Source organism: Euleptes europaea, chromosome 9 (genome assembly GCF_029931775.1).
Source record: "Euleptes europaea isolate rEulEur1 chromosome 9, rEulEur1.hap1, whole genome shotgun sequence".
Taxonomy (NCBI): domain Eukaryota; kingdom Metazoa; phylum Chordata; class Lepidosauria; order Squamata; family Sphaerodactylidae; genus Euleptes; species Euleptes europaea.
In genome coordinates this window covers 8,620,755-8,637,378 of record NC_079320.1, presented here as the reverse complement: position 1 = coordinate 8,637,378, position 16,624 = coordinate 8,620,755, and the positions used below count along the sequence as shown (strand labels likewise).

The 16,624-nt window shown below is 45.9% G+C and overlaps 1 protein-coding gene across 1 annotated transcript; it reads left to right on the top strand.

The window, feature by feature from the left end:
* The first annotated feature begins 315 nt into the window (after positions 1-315).
* On the top strand, positions 316-9,296 carry NPFFR2 (neuropeptide FF receptor 2). Its single transcript, XM_056855777.1, has 3 exons — positions 316-643; positions 3,260-3,359; positions 8,450-9,296. Exons 1-3 carry the CDS (start codon positions 316-318, stop codon positions 9,294-9,296), a joined length of 1,275 nt encoding a protein of 424 aa, XP_056711755.1.
* Positions 9,297-16,624: the final 7,328 nt, after the last annotated feature.

Below are 16,624 nucleotides of genomic sequence, written 5' to 3'. Positions count from 1 at the left end.
AAGTCGGCATGTAAAAACCAACTCTTCTTCTTCTTACAACAACCTTGGAAAGGTAGGTTAGGCTGAGAGATTGTGATGGACCCAAGGTCATCTAGTGGGCTTCCATGGTTGGGTGAGGGATTCAGACCAGCTCATTCCAGGTTCTAGTCCAACACTCTAACCACTACACTGCACCAGCCCCGTGTGATAGCCTTTGAAGATCAGGGAAGGTTGGCTGGCAATACTCTGTTTCGAGCCTGTTGCATGATATGCTGTCTCACGCATCATTCCCTCCAGTTACTCCCTTTTTATTTCTGTTACCAGGAACAATTTAACATGGATACAGTCCTGGAGCCCAGTTTTTCAACCGGTTCGCCATCCCTGAGGAATTGCAGCGGGCAGAACCACACGTGTAGCATGGAGAGCGATGTGGCCTACGTGGATTTTTACCTCCACCGGCCTCTTGTCGCCGCGATCTTCATCATCTCCTACCTCCTCATCTTCCTCCTATGCATGATTGGCAATGGTGTGGTGTGTTTCATTGTGCTACGAAGCAAGCACATGCGCACCGTCACCAACCTCTTCATCTTGAACCTCGCGGTCAGCGATTTGCTAGTGGGGATATTTTGCATGCCCACCACTCTGCTGGATAATATCATCTCCGGTAGGTTTTGTCTCCTTCCTTGAAGTCTGGAAACAGGCAAAGTTGATGTCTGTCATGGAAAACTTTGAGCAGGGTCCGCATGTATGCTTGTGAGTCCCCTAGTCAGGATGGGGAATCCCCCAGGTCCAGTTCCCTGCTGCCACTCCAAGATAACAGAATTTTTTTTAAAGGCATCATGGTTGCATCACTTCTGGTGAAAAACTGGAAGTGATGGAATGTAGCTCTAGGAATCACCAGAAGCACTATCGTTTTGCCATAGAGTTTCTGGCAATTCCTAGAGCTACCCTGTGTCACAAAATAGGAATGGCCTTGCTTGAAGCCCACCCATAGCCAACATGTTAAAATATCACCTCTGTTATCAGTCTCAAGCAAACAAATGTTTCCACCTACATACAGAGCTCATGTCACTATGACCATGACAGCCAGTGTGGTGGAGTGTTGTGGTCACTCTGGCCTTTTATGCAGGGACGTTTCCCCGCGGTCACCCCCACCGAGTGCTTCGGGGCTTCCTTTGGATTATGCATGCCTTTTCCACCTGTCAGAGGTCTCCTCGCTCTCCCCGCGGGCTTTGCCCTCATTTTCCTGCATTGTGCAGGGGGTTGGACTAGATGACCCTGGAGATCCCTTTCAACTCTGTGTGGACTCAAATCTGGTTGTTCCACAGCAGACCGACATGCCTACCCTGTGACACTTCATTCAGTGAGTAATTCAGCTGTGGAATTATCTGCCAGGGGCCCCATGGATGCAGCGATGGACTCAATCATAAACGGCTTTAACTGGGGATTAGACAGATTCCTGGGGGAGATGTCCATCAATGGCTGCTTGCCATGGTGACTGAAGAGAGTCTCCATAATCAGAAGTTCCAAGCCTCTGAAGGCAGCCTGATTCTGGAGGCAGCGTCAGGGGGAAGGGCTTGGCCTTGAAGACCTGTTTGTTCACCTTAACAGGGCAGCTTGGTGGCCCCTGTCTGAAACAGGACACCGGACTAGGTCTCCTTCATCAAGACACCTCAAGTTCTCATGGAAACATTATGGCTACTACAAAGAACTTCTACCATGCTGAACTGATTACAGGCTGACTCAACGTGGTCTCTGAAGCCAACCTTTGGCTCCGTGGCAGGCCTTGTCTACCAAAGAAGGGGAACCACACAACCTCCTGTGGTTTTTCTTTTTTTGGGGGGGGATGAGGTTTGTTTTAAACCATAAACCTTCCCCATAGTTACCAGGTGTTCTAAAGGTAGCAAGTGTATAGGCTTTGGGTTCGCTACCATGAGGTAAGTTTTGTGTTGAGCAAGTAGAATACAGAGATCTCTACTGTCGCCAATTTCCAGGTACTAGCTGGAGATCGGCTATTACAACTGATTTCCAGCCGATAGAGATCAGTTCCCCTGGAGAAAGTGGCTGGCCACTCTGGCCATTGGATTCTATAGCATTGAAGTCCCTCTCCAAACCCCGCCCTCCTCAGGCTCCGCACCAAAAACCTCCCGCCGGTGGCGAAGAGGGACCTGGCCACCCTAGCATTCCTTTAGCAGGAATGCCATCTAAACAACATAGAAGATTTATTTATTTGCAGGTTTTGTTTCAGAAAACAGATCAGCATCACGGGTCTCCAGAAAGTCAGAGGAGAAACCTGGCTGAGGCACATACATTTAAGCTACTTATGGCTTCAAGAGCAATATGAATTATCTTCAATGCTTTCTGGTGCAATCAGGCTTTTACTGACTAGGCACTAGGTTAGATCCTCTCACACATGCAGGATTCCACTCCAATCTGCCCTTTCCCAAGAGTCAGGACTAACGGTGCAATCCTCAGGTGAGTTACTCCAGTCTGAGCCCATTCATTTCAGTGGGCTCAGACTGGCGGAACTCTGCATAGGATTGCGCCACAAATGATAATTTGCAGGCCTGCTCATTACCAGAGACGGGCCTGCCAGTCGGGTACTCTCTTCTCTCACAGAGGCAGAACTAAAACCACTCTGCCACCCTACCAGGCAGAGCTACCCTTTACTCTGGCTGCTCTCTCCCTGTGGCACACTCGGACTCAGCTCCTTCCTCAACTCCCACCCTTTTCAAGGTTTCTTCTCCCTCTGCAAATCTCTCTTCTTGGGATGGGAGAAGGAGTACAAGGAGGTGCAGATAGGAAGGGTCCCTACTGCTGTTGAAATCAAATCCCCCTGCAGTATTCTTTTCATTTCTTACATGAATGGGGAAAGTACATGAATGCAACAATCATTATTGTCCCCAACATTTCGACTTTAACCCTTTTCTGTCCTTTACTACTGAGCCGATGTAGATGTGCCCTGACCTGGATGACCCAGGCTGGCCCGATCTCGTCAGATCTCTGAAGCTAAGCAGGGTCAGCCCTGGTTAGTATTTACATGGGAGACCACCAAAAAAGTCCAGGGTTTCTATGCAGAGGCAGGCAATGGCCAACCACCTCCGTTTGTCTCTTGCTTTGAAAACCTTATGGGGTCTCCATAAGTCAGCTGCAACTTGACAGCACTTTACAAAGCAAGAGAGAGAGAGAGAGAGAGAGAGAGAGAGAGAGAGAGAGAGAGAGAGAGAGATATGTAAATGCAGTTTTTCTATCTTCAACTGATCCAGTATTTATTTTCCAGGGTGGCCTTTTGGGAATATGGTCTGCAAGATGAATGGGATGATCCAGGGAATCTCCGTCTCTGCTTCCGTCTTCACTCTGGTCGCAATTGCAGTGGACAGGTGGGTCTCTATCAAAGTCTGGAAAGCAATACTGAATAACATACAGACCATATGGCGCTGGGTACCAGCCTTTTTAATGGCTGCTATTGCACAGAGACAGAATGGTTAAGAGTGGGGAATCTAATCTGGAGAACCAGGTTTGATTCCCCACTCCTACACATGAAGCCTGCTGGGTGACCTTTGGCTGGACGCAGTTCTCTTCAATCTCTCTCAGCCTTACCAACCTCAAAAGGTGTCTGTTGTGAGGATGGGAAGGGAAGGAAATTCTTAAAAGGTAGAGAAACTTGGCATATAAAAACCAACTCTCTTCTTCACACATGAACACATGAAGCTGCCTTACACTGAATCAGACTCTCAGTCCATCAAAATCAATATTGGCTACTCAGACCGGCAGCAGCTCTCCAGGGTCTAAGGCAGAGGTCTTTCACATCACCTACTTGCCTGGTCCCTTTAACTGGAGATGCCAAGGATTGAACTTGGGACCTTCTTCATACCAAGCAGATGCTCTACCACAGCTGCTGCTGCTGCTGCTGCTGCTCCTCCTCCTCCTCCTCTTCTTCTAGACTCTCACAGTTAATGTGGACATGTGGCTCAGTGAAAGAACACTGTGAAGTGCCTTGTTGGAAAAGATTGGAAATAGCAGCTATCCTCCATCAAGACTTAGGGGCACTTGACCCTTTTAGAGGACAAGCTTAATGGAAACAGAGGTACAAAATCCATGGCTCTTTATAAAAAGGTTCTCCATGGGAGTTTGAGAATTGCAAAAATGCATCAATACCATGGTATTGATGTTTTACTTTGCGGGAGCTATATTGTTCGACTCGGCACATGTCAGAAAGAGGTACAGCTTCATGGATGGCTGACTCTGTTCAATGAAGATCTTTCTCCCTTTGTCTGAAAGGCCCTGTAACATCAAGTGGCACGTGTGTTCACTGTAGGATTGCCAACTCCTGCTTGGGCAATGCCTGGCCATTTGGGCATGGAGCTTTGGGAAGGTGGGGTTTGGGCAGGGAAGGGACCTGAGAGGGCGGAATAATGCCATAAATCCCACCCTCCAAAGCAGCCATTTTCTTCTGGGGAACTGATCTCTGTAGTCTGGAGATCAGTTGTAATTTCAGGAGATCTCCAGACCCCACCTGGAGGTTGGCAACCCTAGTTCGTCAGATCTCCACATTAACTGAAAACTTGTGTCTTTGAAAAATGACTCAGAGCTTCTGACACATGTATATAAACCCTTCAGATTGTGTGTATGTGTGAGAGGAGGTTTTATCAGCACAGTCGTTTGTTAACCGAGTGTGTGTGTGTGTGTGTTAAGTGCCGTCAAGTCGCTTCCAACTCCTGGCGACCCTGTGAATCAATGTCCTTCAAAATGTCCTGTCTTTAACAGCCTTGCACAGCTCTTGCAAACTTGAGGGTCATGACTTCCTTTATAGAGTCAATCTATCTCCTGTTGGGTCTTCCTCTTTTTGTGCTGCCTTCAACTTTTCCTAGCATGATTGTCTTTTCCAGTGACTCTTGTCTTCTCATAATGTGACTAAGGCTGTCGATTTGATTCGTCCCGAACCGAAATACAGCCGAATTTTCCCTGATTCGGCGGTTTTTCGGTTCGGATTGAACCGTACTCAAAAAAGAAGGGAAAACGGGGAGCCGAATTCGCGAGTTCGGGGTGTTCACGAATAAATTCACCGGGAGGCGCAGACCTGTTTTCCCCCGCATGCCTTCAGGGGGCTTCCCTGAAGGTGCATGGGGGGCCCTTTAAACAGATCTGCACCTCCCGGCCGGAAGCCCCATGAAGGTGCGAGGGGCTCTTTAAACAATTTGTGCTTCCTGGCCGGGAGGCGCACATCTGTTCCCCCCCGCGCACCTTCAGGGAAGCCCCCTGAAGGCTCGAGGGGGGCTCTTTAAACAGATGTGTGCCTCCCGGCCAGGAGGCACAGATCTGTTCCCCCCCCCCCCCGGCGCGCCTTCAGGGAAGCCCCCTGAAGGCGCGCGGGGGGCTCTTTAAACAGATCTGTGTCTCCCGGCCGGGAGGCGCAGATCTGTCCCCCCCCCCAAACTCCGGATCTCGCGCCAAATTTCGCGGGTCCAAAGCGGGGGAGTTCGGACTTCGGCACTTCCCGAATTTAAACGGGCCGAATTTTGCCAAAGCCGAACTTTTCTGAATTTTTTTTTCAACAGCCCTAAATGTGACCAAAGTACGACAGCTGCAGTTTAATTGTTTTAGCTTCTAGGGTCAGCTCAGGCTTGATTTGATCTAGAACCCACTGATTTGTTTTTGGGGCAGTCCACAGTATCCGTAACACTCTCCTCCCACACCACATTTCAAAGGAATCTACTTTCTTCCTATCAGCCCAAGAGAGTAGGGAGTCCTAGATCAGGCACCAGCAGAGGGCAGGATGCTGAGCTGTGGCTCAGTGGGTAGAGCATCCGCTTGGCATGCCAAAGGTCCCAGGTTCAATCCCCGGCATCTCCAGTTAAAGGGACTAGGCAGGTAGGTGATGGGAAAGACCTCTGCCTGAGACCCTGGAGAGCCACTGCCGGTCAGAGTAGACAATACTGACTTTGATGGACCGAGGGTCTGATTCAGTATAAGGTAGCTTCATGTGTTCATGTGTACCGCATGCAAAAATGCAAAACCCCGCCTAGATTTCTGCCCTTTGCTTGTACCAGTTAAAAAAAAAAAAAAAAGGAAATATATTCTTCAGATTGATTACTGTGTAACTTTGGAGACAGATGATCGTGATCTTCATCACTGCCGTTCTATTTTATTTTTAAAGCACCTAAAGACTTGACTGCAATTACAATTTGTTACTATCATTAATAGATTGTCGAAAGGTTAAAATCAACCGCTTGCTCTTTATATAGTCTGGCTGGTGGGAGCTGAGGGAAAAACACAGTCACTCTTGGCTGGTGTTGTAGGAATGTCTTTTAATGTTTGGAACGGCAGGCAAAGAGAAGGCTAATTTCCAATATATGGAACATCCAGAACCTTGTTACATGTTTGCATTCATTTTAGGGGCCATGAATCGTTTTGCACACAGTTATAGTTATTCCTCTCCTAGCCACTCATTTCTAACACCTTAAGGTTTTTTTTAACGCATCCAATTGTTGCCAATTTTTGTCATCTAAAATATTCTTAGAATTTTGAATTGCTGTTTGTTTGACTATTGATAGCAATTCCCACATCTTTAAGAACTGTTCTAATTTGCCAGGCAATGCCGGTTTTCCCAATAATATGAAAATACCATCCTTGCAGAGGTCAAAGCAGACAGCAGTAGCTGTCTGGGATTAGTAGTTATGGTATCGAAACAATTTAAGAGATAAAAGTTTCAAATTAAGGACCAATCCCCATATCTTGAAAATTGCCTTTTCTGCTGTTTTCCACTAAACTTGAGCCCTTGGGGTATGACCATCATATAGGAATGTAATCTGCACCTATTACTAACCGAGAGAGGAGGTTTAGACAATCTACTTGGTGTTATGCATGCTGAAAGAAAACTCCATTCCCTTAAGATGTATAAATCCACACAATATTCTTATTCCATTTAAGAATATGGATTTTTCTCTTAGCTGACTATGCATTGTAAAGTAGATCTTGGACAATATCTTCTTGCTTGGTGTCATTATAAGCTGTTCAAACTGTATCAGTTCATATGCTACATTACCAGATTGAATCTGCTGTATTAAAAAAGCTTTTACACATAAATACACATAGAATCATAGAGTTGGAAGGGACTGTGCAGGCCATCTAGTCCAACCCCCTGCTCAATGCAGGATCAGCCTAGAGCATCCCTGACACGTGCTTGTCCAGCCTCTGCTTAAAGACTGCCAGTGAGGGGGAGCTCACCACCTCGCTACGTAGCTGATTCCACTGTCAAACAACTCTTACTGCAAACAACTTTATAGAATCATAGACATGACATTACTTTTTACTGAATCAGTCTGTTGGTCCAGAATGGTCAGTATTGTCTACTCAGACTGGCAGTGGCTTTCCAGGGTCTCAGGCAGAGGTCTTTCACATCACCTACTACCTGGTCCTTTTAGCTGGAGATGCCGGGGATTGAACCTGGGGTCTTCTGCATGCCAAGCAGATGTTCTCCCACTGAGTCACAGCCCCTCTTGAAAGCAGATAACATTAATATATTGTGGTCATACCCCAGGAGTCAAGTTTAGTAGAAAACAGTACAAAAGATCATTTTTGAGATATGGGGATGGGCCTTTAATTTTAACTTGTAGTTAAGACATATAGAGGGCCAGCATGGTGTAGTGGTTAAGGTGTTGGACTAGGATCTGGGAAACCCAGGTTCGAATCCTCATTGTGCCATGGAAGCTTGCTGAGTGACCTTGGGCCAGTCACACACTCTGAGCCCTGAACCTGGCTAGTATTTGGATGGAAGACCTTGAAGGAACACCAGGGGCATGACACGGAGGCAAGCAATGGCAAATCATCTCTGAATGTCTCTTGCGTTGAAAACCCTATGGGGTCGCCATAAGTCAGCTGCGACTGGACAGGGGAAAAAAAGATAAGATATATAGGAGACTTTTGTTACACTTTTCAAGCAAATTCCTTCATATGGTGCTACCTCATGTAGCACCAGCTTGGTGTAGTGGTTAAGAGAGTGATGATTTGGAGCGGTGAAGTCTGAACTGGAGAACTGGGTTCGATTTCCCACTCCTCCGCACGAGTGGCGGAGGCTAATCTGGTGAACTGGATTTGTTTCCCCACTCCTACACATGAAGCAAGCTGGGTGACCTTGGGCTAGTCACAGCTCTCTGTGAGCTCTCTCAGCCCCACCTGCCTCACAGAGTGCCTGCTGTGGGGAGTGGAAGGTGTTTGTAAGCCGGTTTGATTCTTCCTTAAGTGGCAGAGAAAGTCGGCATATAAAAACCAATTCTTCTTCTTCTCCTCCTCCTTTTCCTCCTTCTCCTCTTCCTCCTCCTCCTTTTCTTTCTTTCTTTCTTTCTTTCTTTCTTTCTTTCTTTCTTTCTTTCTTTCTTTCTTTCTTTCTTTCTTTCTTTCTTCTTCTTCTTCTTCTTCTTCTTCTCAAATCAAGATAGACATTGACATGCACATTCTGTCTTCATCACAGGTTCCGTTCCATTGTTTATCCCTTTAAGCAGAAGCTGACCATCTCAACAGCAGTTGTCATCATCGCCGTCATCTGGGTTTTGGCCGTGGCCATTATGTGCCCATCGGCGGTGATGCTGAAGGTGGAGAAGGAGAAACATTTCAGGGTGATCCTCGGCGACGGCAACAAAACCAGCCCGATACACTGGTGCCGGGAGGACTGGCCCAACCAGGACATGAGAAAGATCTACACCACCGTACTCTTCGCCAACATCTACCTGGCCCCCCTTTCTCTCATTGTCATCATGTATGCCCGGATAGGGATCACTCTCTTCAACTCGGCAGTCCCTACGGCCGGGAAGCAGGGCCAGGAGCGCCACTCTGTTTACAGGAAGAAGCAGAAGGTCATCAAGATGCTCATCGTCGTGGCCCTGCTTTTCATCCTCTCGTGGCTGCCATTGTGGACCTTGGCGATGCTCTCGGACTATGCGGACCTGACCGAGGAACAGTTGCAAGTCATCAACATCTATGTTTACCCGTTTGCTCACTGGCTGGCCTTCTTCAACAGCAGCATGAACCCCATCATTTATGGGTTCTTCAACGAGAACTTCCGGAGAGGTTTCCAGGCAGCCTTCAGGTTTCAGCTTTGCTCTGGGGACGCGATGCCCAGGGAGATCTATTCCCAGCGGGGGCAAAGCAATGCCGTTTTACCCGCCGCTGTTCCCCAACAAACGGCCCAGCGTCTTACATCCACAAGTCCAGGAAGGCCGCCTCAGAAAGGGAACTGGATGGACAAAACTCAAGTCCTGATGCTGGAAGACCTCGAAAAGGCCGCAAATAACAATGGGGTTAAACAAGACTTGCTATAAACTACCTCATCTGGTTAGTTCAATGTCCACCATGACAGTTTGTCTTGCTATCTAAGCCCTACCTGGCAAAAACGACAGCTCTTTTAGGCCTTTGCTGCTTGTCCTTTTTGTATAATATTTGGTTGTTTGGAAAATATAGAACATTCTGTTCCTGAATCAGGAGACATTCTATTGTAATGAAAAAATTTTTGGACTTTTCCTCCACAGCAGCTCAAAGTCTCACATTCAGGTAGGCTCTGGATCCTAGTCAGAGATGGTTTAATCCCCAAAATTTATAATGTAAATAATAAAAAAGCTTGAACAACCTGTTGCGGGACATGTTTAATTGAGGCATGACTTTTCAGACTTGGAAATCCTTCCAGTAGAAAAACACCCAACCTTATACTAGAAACAAGAATTTCTGTGTATACAGAGCGAGCACCCTAACACCCTGTGGCCCTGGTCTGGAGGATAAAACTTTGGCTTTAATTCTTTTTTTTTAAAGTTAATCCTGGCCTTAGAAATAAATATGACCTTCTTCAGGATCTTTTCATTGTGTGAATTCTGAGAATGGTCACCTGGTCTGAAATTCAACCATGTTCCTGCCAAAGACAGATGCCCAAATTTTGAATGACATAATTTTGACCTTCTTTGTTTTATCAGTTACACAAAAACGGTCGTGTGTATATGATGGAGTACATGTTTTATTTGTTAACATCCTGGAGTAGGGGTCCCCAACCTTTTTGAATTCTGACACAGGGTAAGGGACACAACCACAAAATGGCTGCCATGAGAGGCAGAGAAAACCGCAAATGTCAGGGAGTAAGGTTATGCATAACTCTGATAGTAACTGGATCACGATGGGTAGCCATGTTAGTCTGTTAGGAAGTATTTCTTCACATAGTTAAATTGTGAAACTCCCTGCCCCAGGAAACTTGGAAGGCTTTAAGAGGGAAGTGGACATGTTCATGGAGGAGAGGGCTATTCATGGCTATTAGTCAAAATGGATACTAGTCATGATGCATGCCTATTCTCTCCAGGACCAGAGGAGCATGGTTATTATATTAGGTGCCGTGGAACACACAGGTAGGATGGTGCTGCTGCAGTTGTCTTGTTTGTGGGCTTCCTGGAGGCACCTGGTTGGCCACTGTGTGAACAGACTACTGGACATGATGGGCCTTGATCTGATCCAGCATGGCCTTTCTTAAGTTCTTATGTCTGTAGCAGTAGAAAAGAGCAAGGATCCAGTAGCACCTTAAAGACAAACAACATTTCTGGCAGAGTATGAGCTTTTGTGAGTCACAGCTCACTTCTGAAGAAATGTTGTTAGTCTATAACAGGCTTGTCCAAACTGCGGCCCCCGGGCCAAATGCGGCCCAGAATGGCTATGAATGTGGCCCAACAAAAAATTGTAAACTTACTTAAAACATTATGAACCAACTATTGTTAGTGTTAGTGTATTTTATGTGCGGCCCAAAACAATTCTTCTTCCAATGTGGCCCAGGGAAACCAAAAGATTGGACACCCCTGGTCTATAAGGTGCTACTGCACTCTTGCTCTTATGAAAGCAATTCTTCAACATTTCAGGCAGAAGTTCTTATTTAACAGGACGCCTTGTAAAAAGAACATTATTTTAAAAGGTTTTCTTGGCTACACAGAACTTGCATTTAGTCAGGCAGCGAAGATCCTTGTGTTGTGCCAGCTGCTGCCAAAGCAACTTCTGAAAAATCCGCACAGCCAATCAGACCTCTAATAGCCAACTGGAACCCTTGCTGGGCAAAAGCCCTACCTGGCCCCACTCACTTCCTAATAGCACTTGGCGGGCACCAGGCTCCATGGCATGCACAGAAAGCTCATACCCCGAAAATCTTGTTGGTCTCTAAGGTGCTACTGGACTTGATTATGGAATAAGTGCAGGGTATGGTTCAGGGCAAGATCTGCTTTGGATGTGGAAAGAAGAAGAAGAGTTGTTTTTTATATGCCAACTTTCTCTACCACTTAAGGAAGAATCAAACCAGCTTTCCATCACCTTCCCTTCCCCTCCCCACAACAGACACCCTGTGAGGTAGGTGGGGCTGAGAGAGCTCTAAGAGAGTGGTGACTAGCCCAAGGTCACTCAGCTGTCTTCATGCGGAGGAGTGGGGAAACCAACCCAGTTCACTAGATTAGCCTCCGCCACTCATGTGGAGGAGTGGGGAATCAAACCTGGTTCTCCAGATCAGAGTCCACTTCTCCAAACCTCCATTCTTAACCACTACAGACACGTTTGGAAGTGTATGAGCTATGGGTAGTGACATTTCAGAAACCACGTGGAGTACTGTGTGCAATTCTGGTTCTCCTGATTAGAGTCTACTGCTCCAAACCACCGCTCTTAACCAACACACTGGCTCCTGGGACATGGAAGAAGAGGAAGCAAGAGCATCCTTCTTGTTTTCATTCTCCATGCACATTTTGAACACCTTTCCTTTGGCAGGACTCCCAAGACTGCAGGAAAGACGCCTGAGCTCTTACTCTGCACATTTATTTATTTACTTGGAAAAGGTATATGCTGCCTCTCCACAGAGGAGGCTTGCCTCTAAAACCAGAAACAAAACAGACAAGCCATAAAAACAAGCCAGGGACATTCAGGCAGCATAGAACAACTTTCAGCAGCCTAAAACGATAGCCATAAAACCATTCTCAGACTAGAAGTGGACCATAAAAACAGCTGAGAAAAATGGAACCCCTTCATTAAAAAGCAGTTGGGCCAATACTCTCTCAAAATCTGCCCAGAGGAAGGCAACAAAGATGGCGAAGGGTCTGGAGACCAAATCCTATGAGGAAAGGTTGAAGGAGCTGGGTATGTTTAGCCTGAAGAGGAGAAGACTGAGAGGGGATATGATAACCATCTTCAAGTACTTGAAGGGCTGTCATATAGAGGAGGGTGCCAAGTTGTTTTCTGTTCCCCAGAAGGTTGGACCAGAACCAACAGGTTGAAATTAAATCAAAAGAGTTTCTTTCTGGACATTAGGAAGAATTTTCTAACAGAGCTGTTCCTCAGTGGAACAGGCTTCCTCGGGAGGTGGTGAGCTCTCCTTCCCTGGAGATTTTTAAGAAGAGGTTAGATGGTCATCTGTCAGCAATGCTGATTCTATTACCTTAAGCAGATGATGAGAGGGAACACATCTTGGCCATCTTCTGGGCATGGAGTGGGGGTCACTGGGGATGTGGGGGGGAGGTAGTTGTGAATTTCCTGCATTGTGCAAGGGGTTGGACTAGATGACCCTGGTTGTCCCTTCCAACTCTATGATTCTATAATTCTATCTCCCAAACGGGATCATTATGAGGTTTAAATGGAGGATGAGGAATCTCTAAGCTTCTTAGAGAAAAAGTGGGAGAATGTGACAGTAGACGGATTCTGACCCCAGTTAAAGAAGAAGAAAACAAATTGGTTTTTATATGCTGACTTTCTCCACCACTTAAGGAAGAATCAAATCGGCTTACAATCACCTTCCCCTCCTCCACAGTCAGTCTTCAGGGGTGTTAAATCGACCATGCCCCCCATTATCCATATCCCTGGAGGTCTACTTTCCTAATAGGGTGTATTAATGCCAGTCATCCTGCAGTGAAATGGGCCATTTGCTTTGCCCTGGCTTCTCTTTAGATCATTGTTTCCACTGGCCAATTTCTTCAGCCTTGGGTTGTTTGAACCAGCATGCAAAGAACGTTTCAAAGTTAGAAGGGGGTTTGTATTGATTCTCCCCTTTCAGACCTATGCTTTCTGTTGTTTTTGGTGCTCTGAAGGGTTGCTTTTGAATACATCTGCTCTTTTGAGGCTCTTTGTTTAAAAGGACGGTCTGAGGCATAAGAGGAACACCTTTCATGTTTTGCTGTGGTTTGACGGAAGTTGTCTTTGTAAAGAAAAGCGTTTGAAAAATATCGGCGGTAACGCTAATGACAGAGCCGGTGGCTCCAGTCCCTGGTTAACAAATCCCATGTCCAAGTCGGGTTTGCCCATCTCAAAAAGGATGTCAGAGAGTTGCCAAAGACACTGAAAAGAACAATTGGAATGATCAAGGGGTTGGAGCATTTGCAGTCCTTGTAGCTAACATTTTCCTTCTCCAGCACTGCCCCTGCTGTCCTCCGGAAGCAGGCTTGTATGTCTTTGATTCTCCTGGTTTATCTTTCAGTAGAAGCTGCCTTCTACTGAATCAGACCTTTGGTCCATCAAAGTCACTATTGTCTACTCAGACTGGTAGCGGCTCTCCAGGGTCTCAGGCAGGGGTCTTTCACATCACCTACTTGTCTGGTCCCTTTAACTGGAGATGCCAAGGATTGCACCTGGGACCATCTGCATGCCAAGCAGATGCTCTATCACTGAGCCACAGCCCCTCCTTAATAGCAGGTAGGTTGTTAGGGAAAGGGTTTAAACTGTGTTTGTACTTCACATATGCCTTTATTTCCTTTCTGTAGCACCTCAACTTTGATTTACTTTATTTAACTTGGTTTTCTTTCTGTTAATTTAATAAATTTATTTTCTTGTTTAAGAACCTTATTCCTTTTCATTTCTTCTGTAGCTTGATTCAGGTATACACAAGCCCATGCTAAGATGTGCATGTGTACAGGGATCAAATTGGGGCGCTTCTTCTTCTTCTTCTTCTTCTTCTTCTTCTTCTTCTTCTTCTTCTTCTTCTATCATTTCCACCTTTTGTGTAAGGTAACGATGGAACAAAAGCAAATCAGCTCTGTTGATAGAATTGTAGACTCTCAAGGTCTGCTGGAGGACCTTGAGAAATAGGTAGGGCAAAACATAAAAATGCAGCTATTTTGGAATGGACGGATTCATTGAAAGAAAACTAATCTATCTGGAGTAGGGTTGCCAGCTCCAGGTTGGGAAATACCTGGAGATTTTGAAGGGTGGAGCCTGGGGAGGGTGGGGTTTGAAGAGAATAATAGAATCATGGAGTTGGAAGGGGCTGTGCAGGCCATCTAGTCCTAACCCCCTGCCCAATGCAGGATCAGCCTAGAGCATCCCTGAAAAGTGCTTGTCCAGCCTCTGCTTAAAGACTGCCAGTGAGGGGGAGCTCACCGCCTCCCGAGGTAGCTGATCCCACTGTCAAACAACTCTTACTGAAAAATTTATCCCCTATTATCCAGCCGGTACTGAAGAGGAGGGACCTCAATGGGGTATAAAGCCACAAAGTCCACCTTCCAAAGCAGCCATTTTCTCCAGGTGAACTGATTTTTGTCACTGGAGATCAGTTGTAATAGTGGGAGAACTCCAGCCACTACCTGGAGGTTAAATAACAATAAGCAGTACTTGGGCTGTATTTGAAAGTTACTCGAATATAGACAGCCACTATGGCAAAAAGTAAAGCATACACAATATAATAGTGTCTCAAATAAAGTATATTGTTTCACAAAATTCCTGGTAATCCCACCAGGAGATATAACTATATTCAGCCCTGTTACTTCACCGGGCAAAAAAGAACTGAAATATTTTTTCTTGGAAATACAAGACTTCACAATATTATATGAACAACAAAGCAATATAAGACTTAACAATATTATATGAACCACAAAACAAGACAGGCATCCGGTATAGGTCCTGTATCAAAAAGAATTTCTTCAGTTGGTAAGTATAGTAAATAAAGTCATTTGGTGAGTATTAATGTTCAAAAAAATATATAATGATGAATCTTCTTCTTTGTCTTTTATTCCTTTCTTTAGGTACTGTAAAGCTGTTTGCCGTCCAGGCAGCTCTAGCAGGCTATCTGTGCAGCTTCAATATTTATATTCCATATATATTCTTATGGTTGAGTATGATCACAACAGGTACTTTCAGTTATATCATGTTGGATCCAATTGCCTACTCTTTTCCTCCCCACAACAGACACCTTATGAGGTAGGTGGAGCCGAGAGAATTCAGAGAGACTGTGACTAGCCCAAGGTCACCCAGCAGACTACATGTCTAGGAGTGGGGAAACCAACCCGGGTCTCCAAATTAGAGTCTGCTGCTGATGTGGAGGAGTGGGGAATCAAACCTGGTTCACCAGTTTAGAGTCCACCTCTCATGTGGAGGACTGGGGAATCAAACCTGGTTCACCAGATTAGATTCCCACCCCCCCTCAGTCAGCTGTGTAATGCAATCTGTGCTTGTATTTCCTCGGAACAGGAATTGTAAGCATACATCAAGGATGCTTGGTGAGCACTGCTTAGAAATTGCTAGTATCTTCTTTTGAAATTGCTTCCAGTAGACTCCTCACCCACCTGCTCACCAAGTTGTCTAAATAAGCTTTTAAATCTGTTCTGGACGCTCTGTGATAAATCACAATGGGTAGCCCTGTTAGTCTGTCTGTGCCTGTAGAAAAGAGCTGGAGTCAAGTAGCACCTTAAAAGCTAACAACATTTCTGGCAGGGTGTGAGCTTTCGTGAGTCACAGCTCACTTCTACCTGAAGAAGTCACCTGTAGAAGAAGTTGGTTTTTATATGCCAACTATCTCGACCTTTTAAAGAGAATCAAAAACGGCTTACAACCCGGTTCACCAGATTAACCTCCACGGCTCATGTCGAGGAGTGGGGAATCAAACCCAGTTTTCCAGATTAGAGTCCACCACTCTTAACCACTACATAGGGTTTGCCAGGTCCCTCTTCACCACCTGTGGGAGGTTTTTTTGGGGTGGAGCCTGAGGAGGGCAGCGTTTGGGGGTGGAGGGACTTCAATGCCACAGAGTCCAATTGCCAAAGCGGCCATTATCTCCAGGTGAACTGAACTCTATCGGCTGGAGACCAGTTGTAATAGCGGGAGATCTCCAGCTAGTAACTGGAGGTTGGCAACCCTATACTACACCATGCTGAAGAAGTGAGCTGTAACTCATGAAAGCTCATACCCTGTCAGAAATTTTGGTAGTCTTTAAAGTGCTTCTGGACTCTTGCTCTGTGATAAGTCATTACAGCCCCACCCCACAAGCTGAGGCAGCTCTACCCATGATCTGATGGAATACCAGATGAAGACAGGGGTGGGAATTAGGGTTGCCAAACTCCAGGTGGGGCCTGGAGATGACAGAGATTGGTTCCCCTAGAGAAAAGCATTGCATGTATTTATTTAGAACATTTTTACGCTGGCTTTCCCCCCAATCGGGATCCCCAAGGTGGCGAATATAAAAAATATTAAAACATGTATACATTACGATACAGTTAAAAAGATAAAATTCAATTAAAAACACCCAAACAAACAACACTAGAAGGAGGCCAATAGTTAGGGTTGCCAGCTCTGGGTTGGGAAATACCTGGAGATTTTGGGGGTGGAGCCTGAAGAGGGTGGAGTTTGGGGAGGGGAGGGACCTCCAGGGTGTAATGCCATAGAGTCT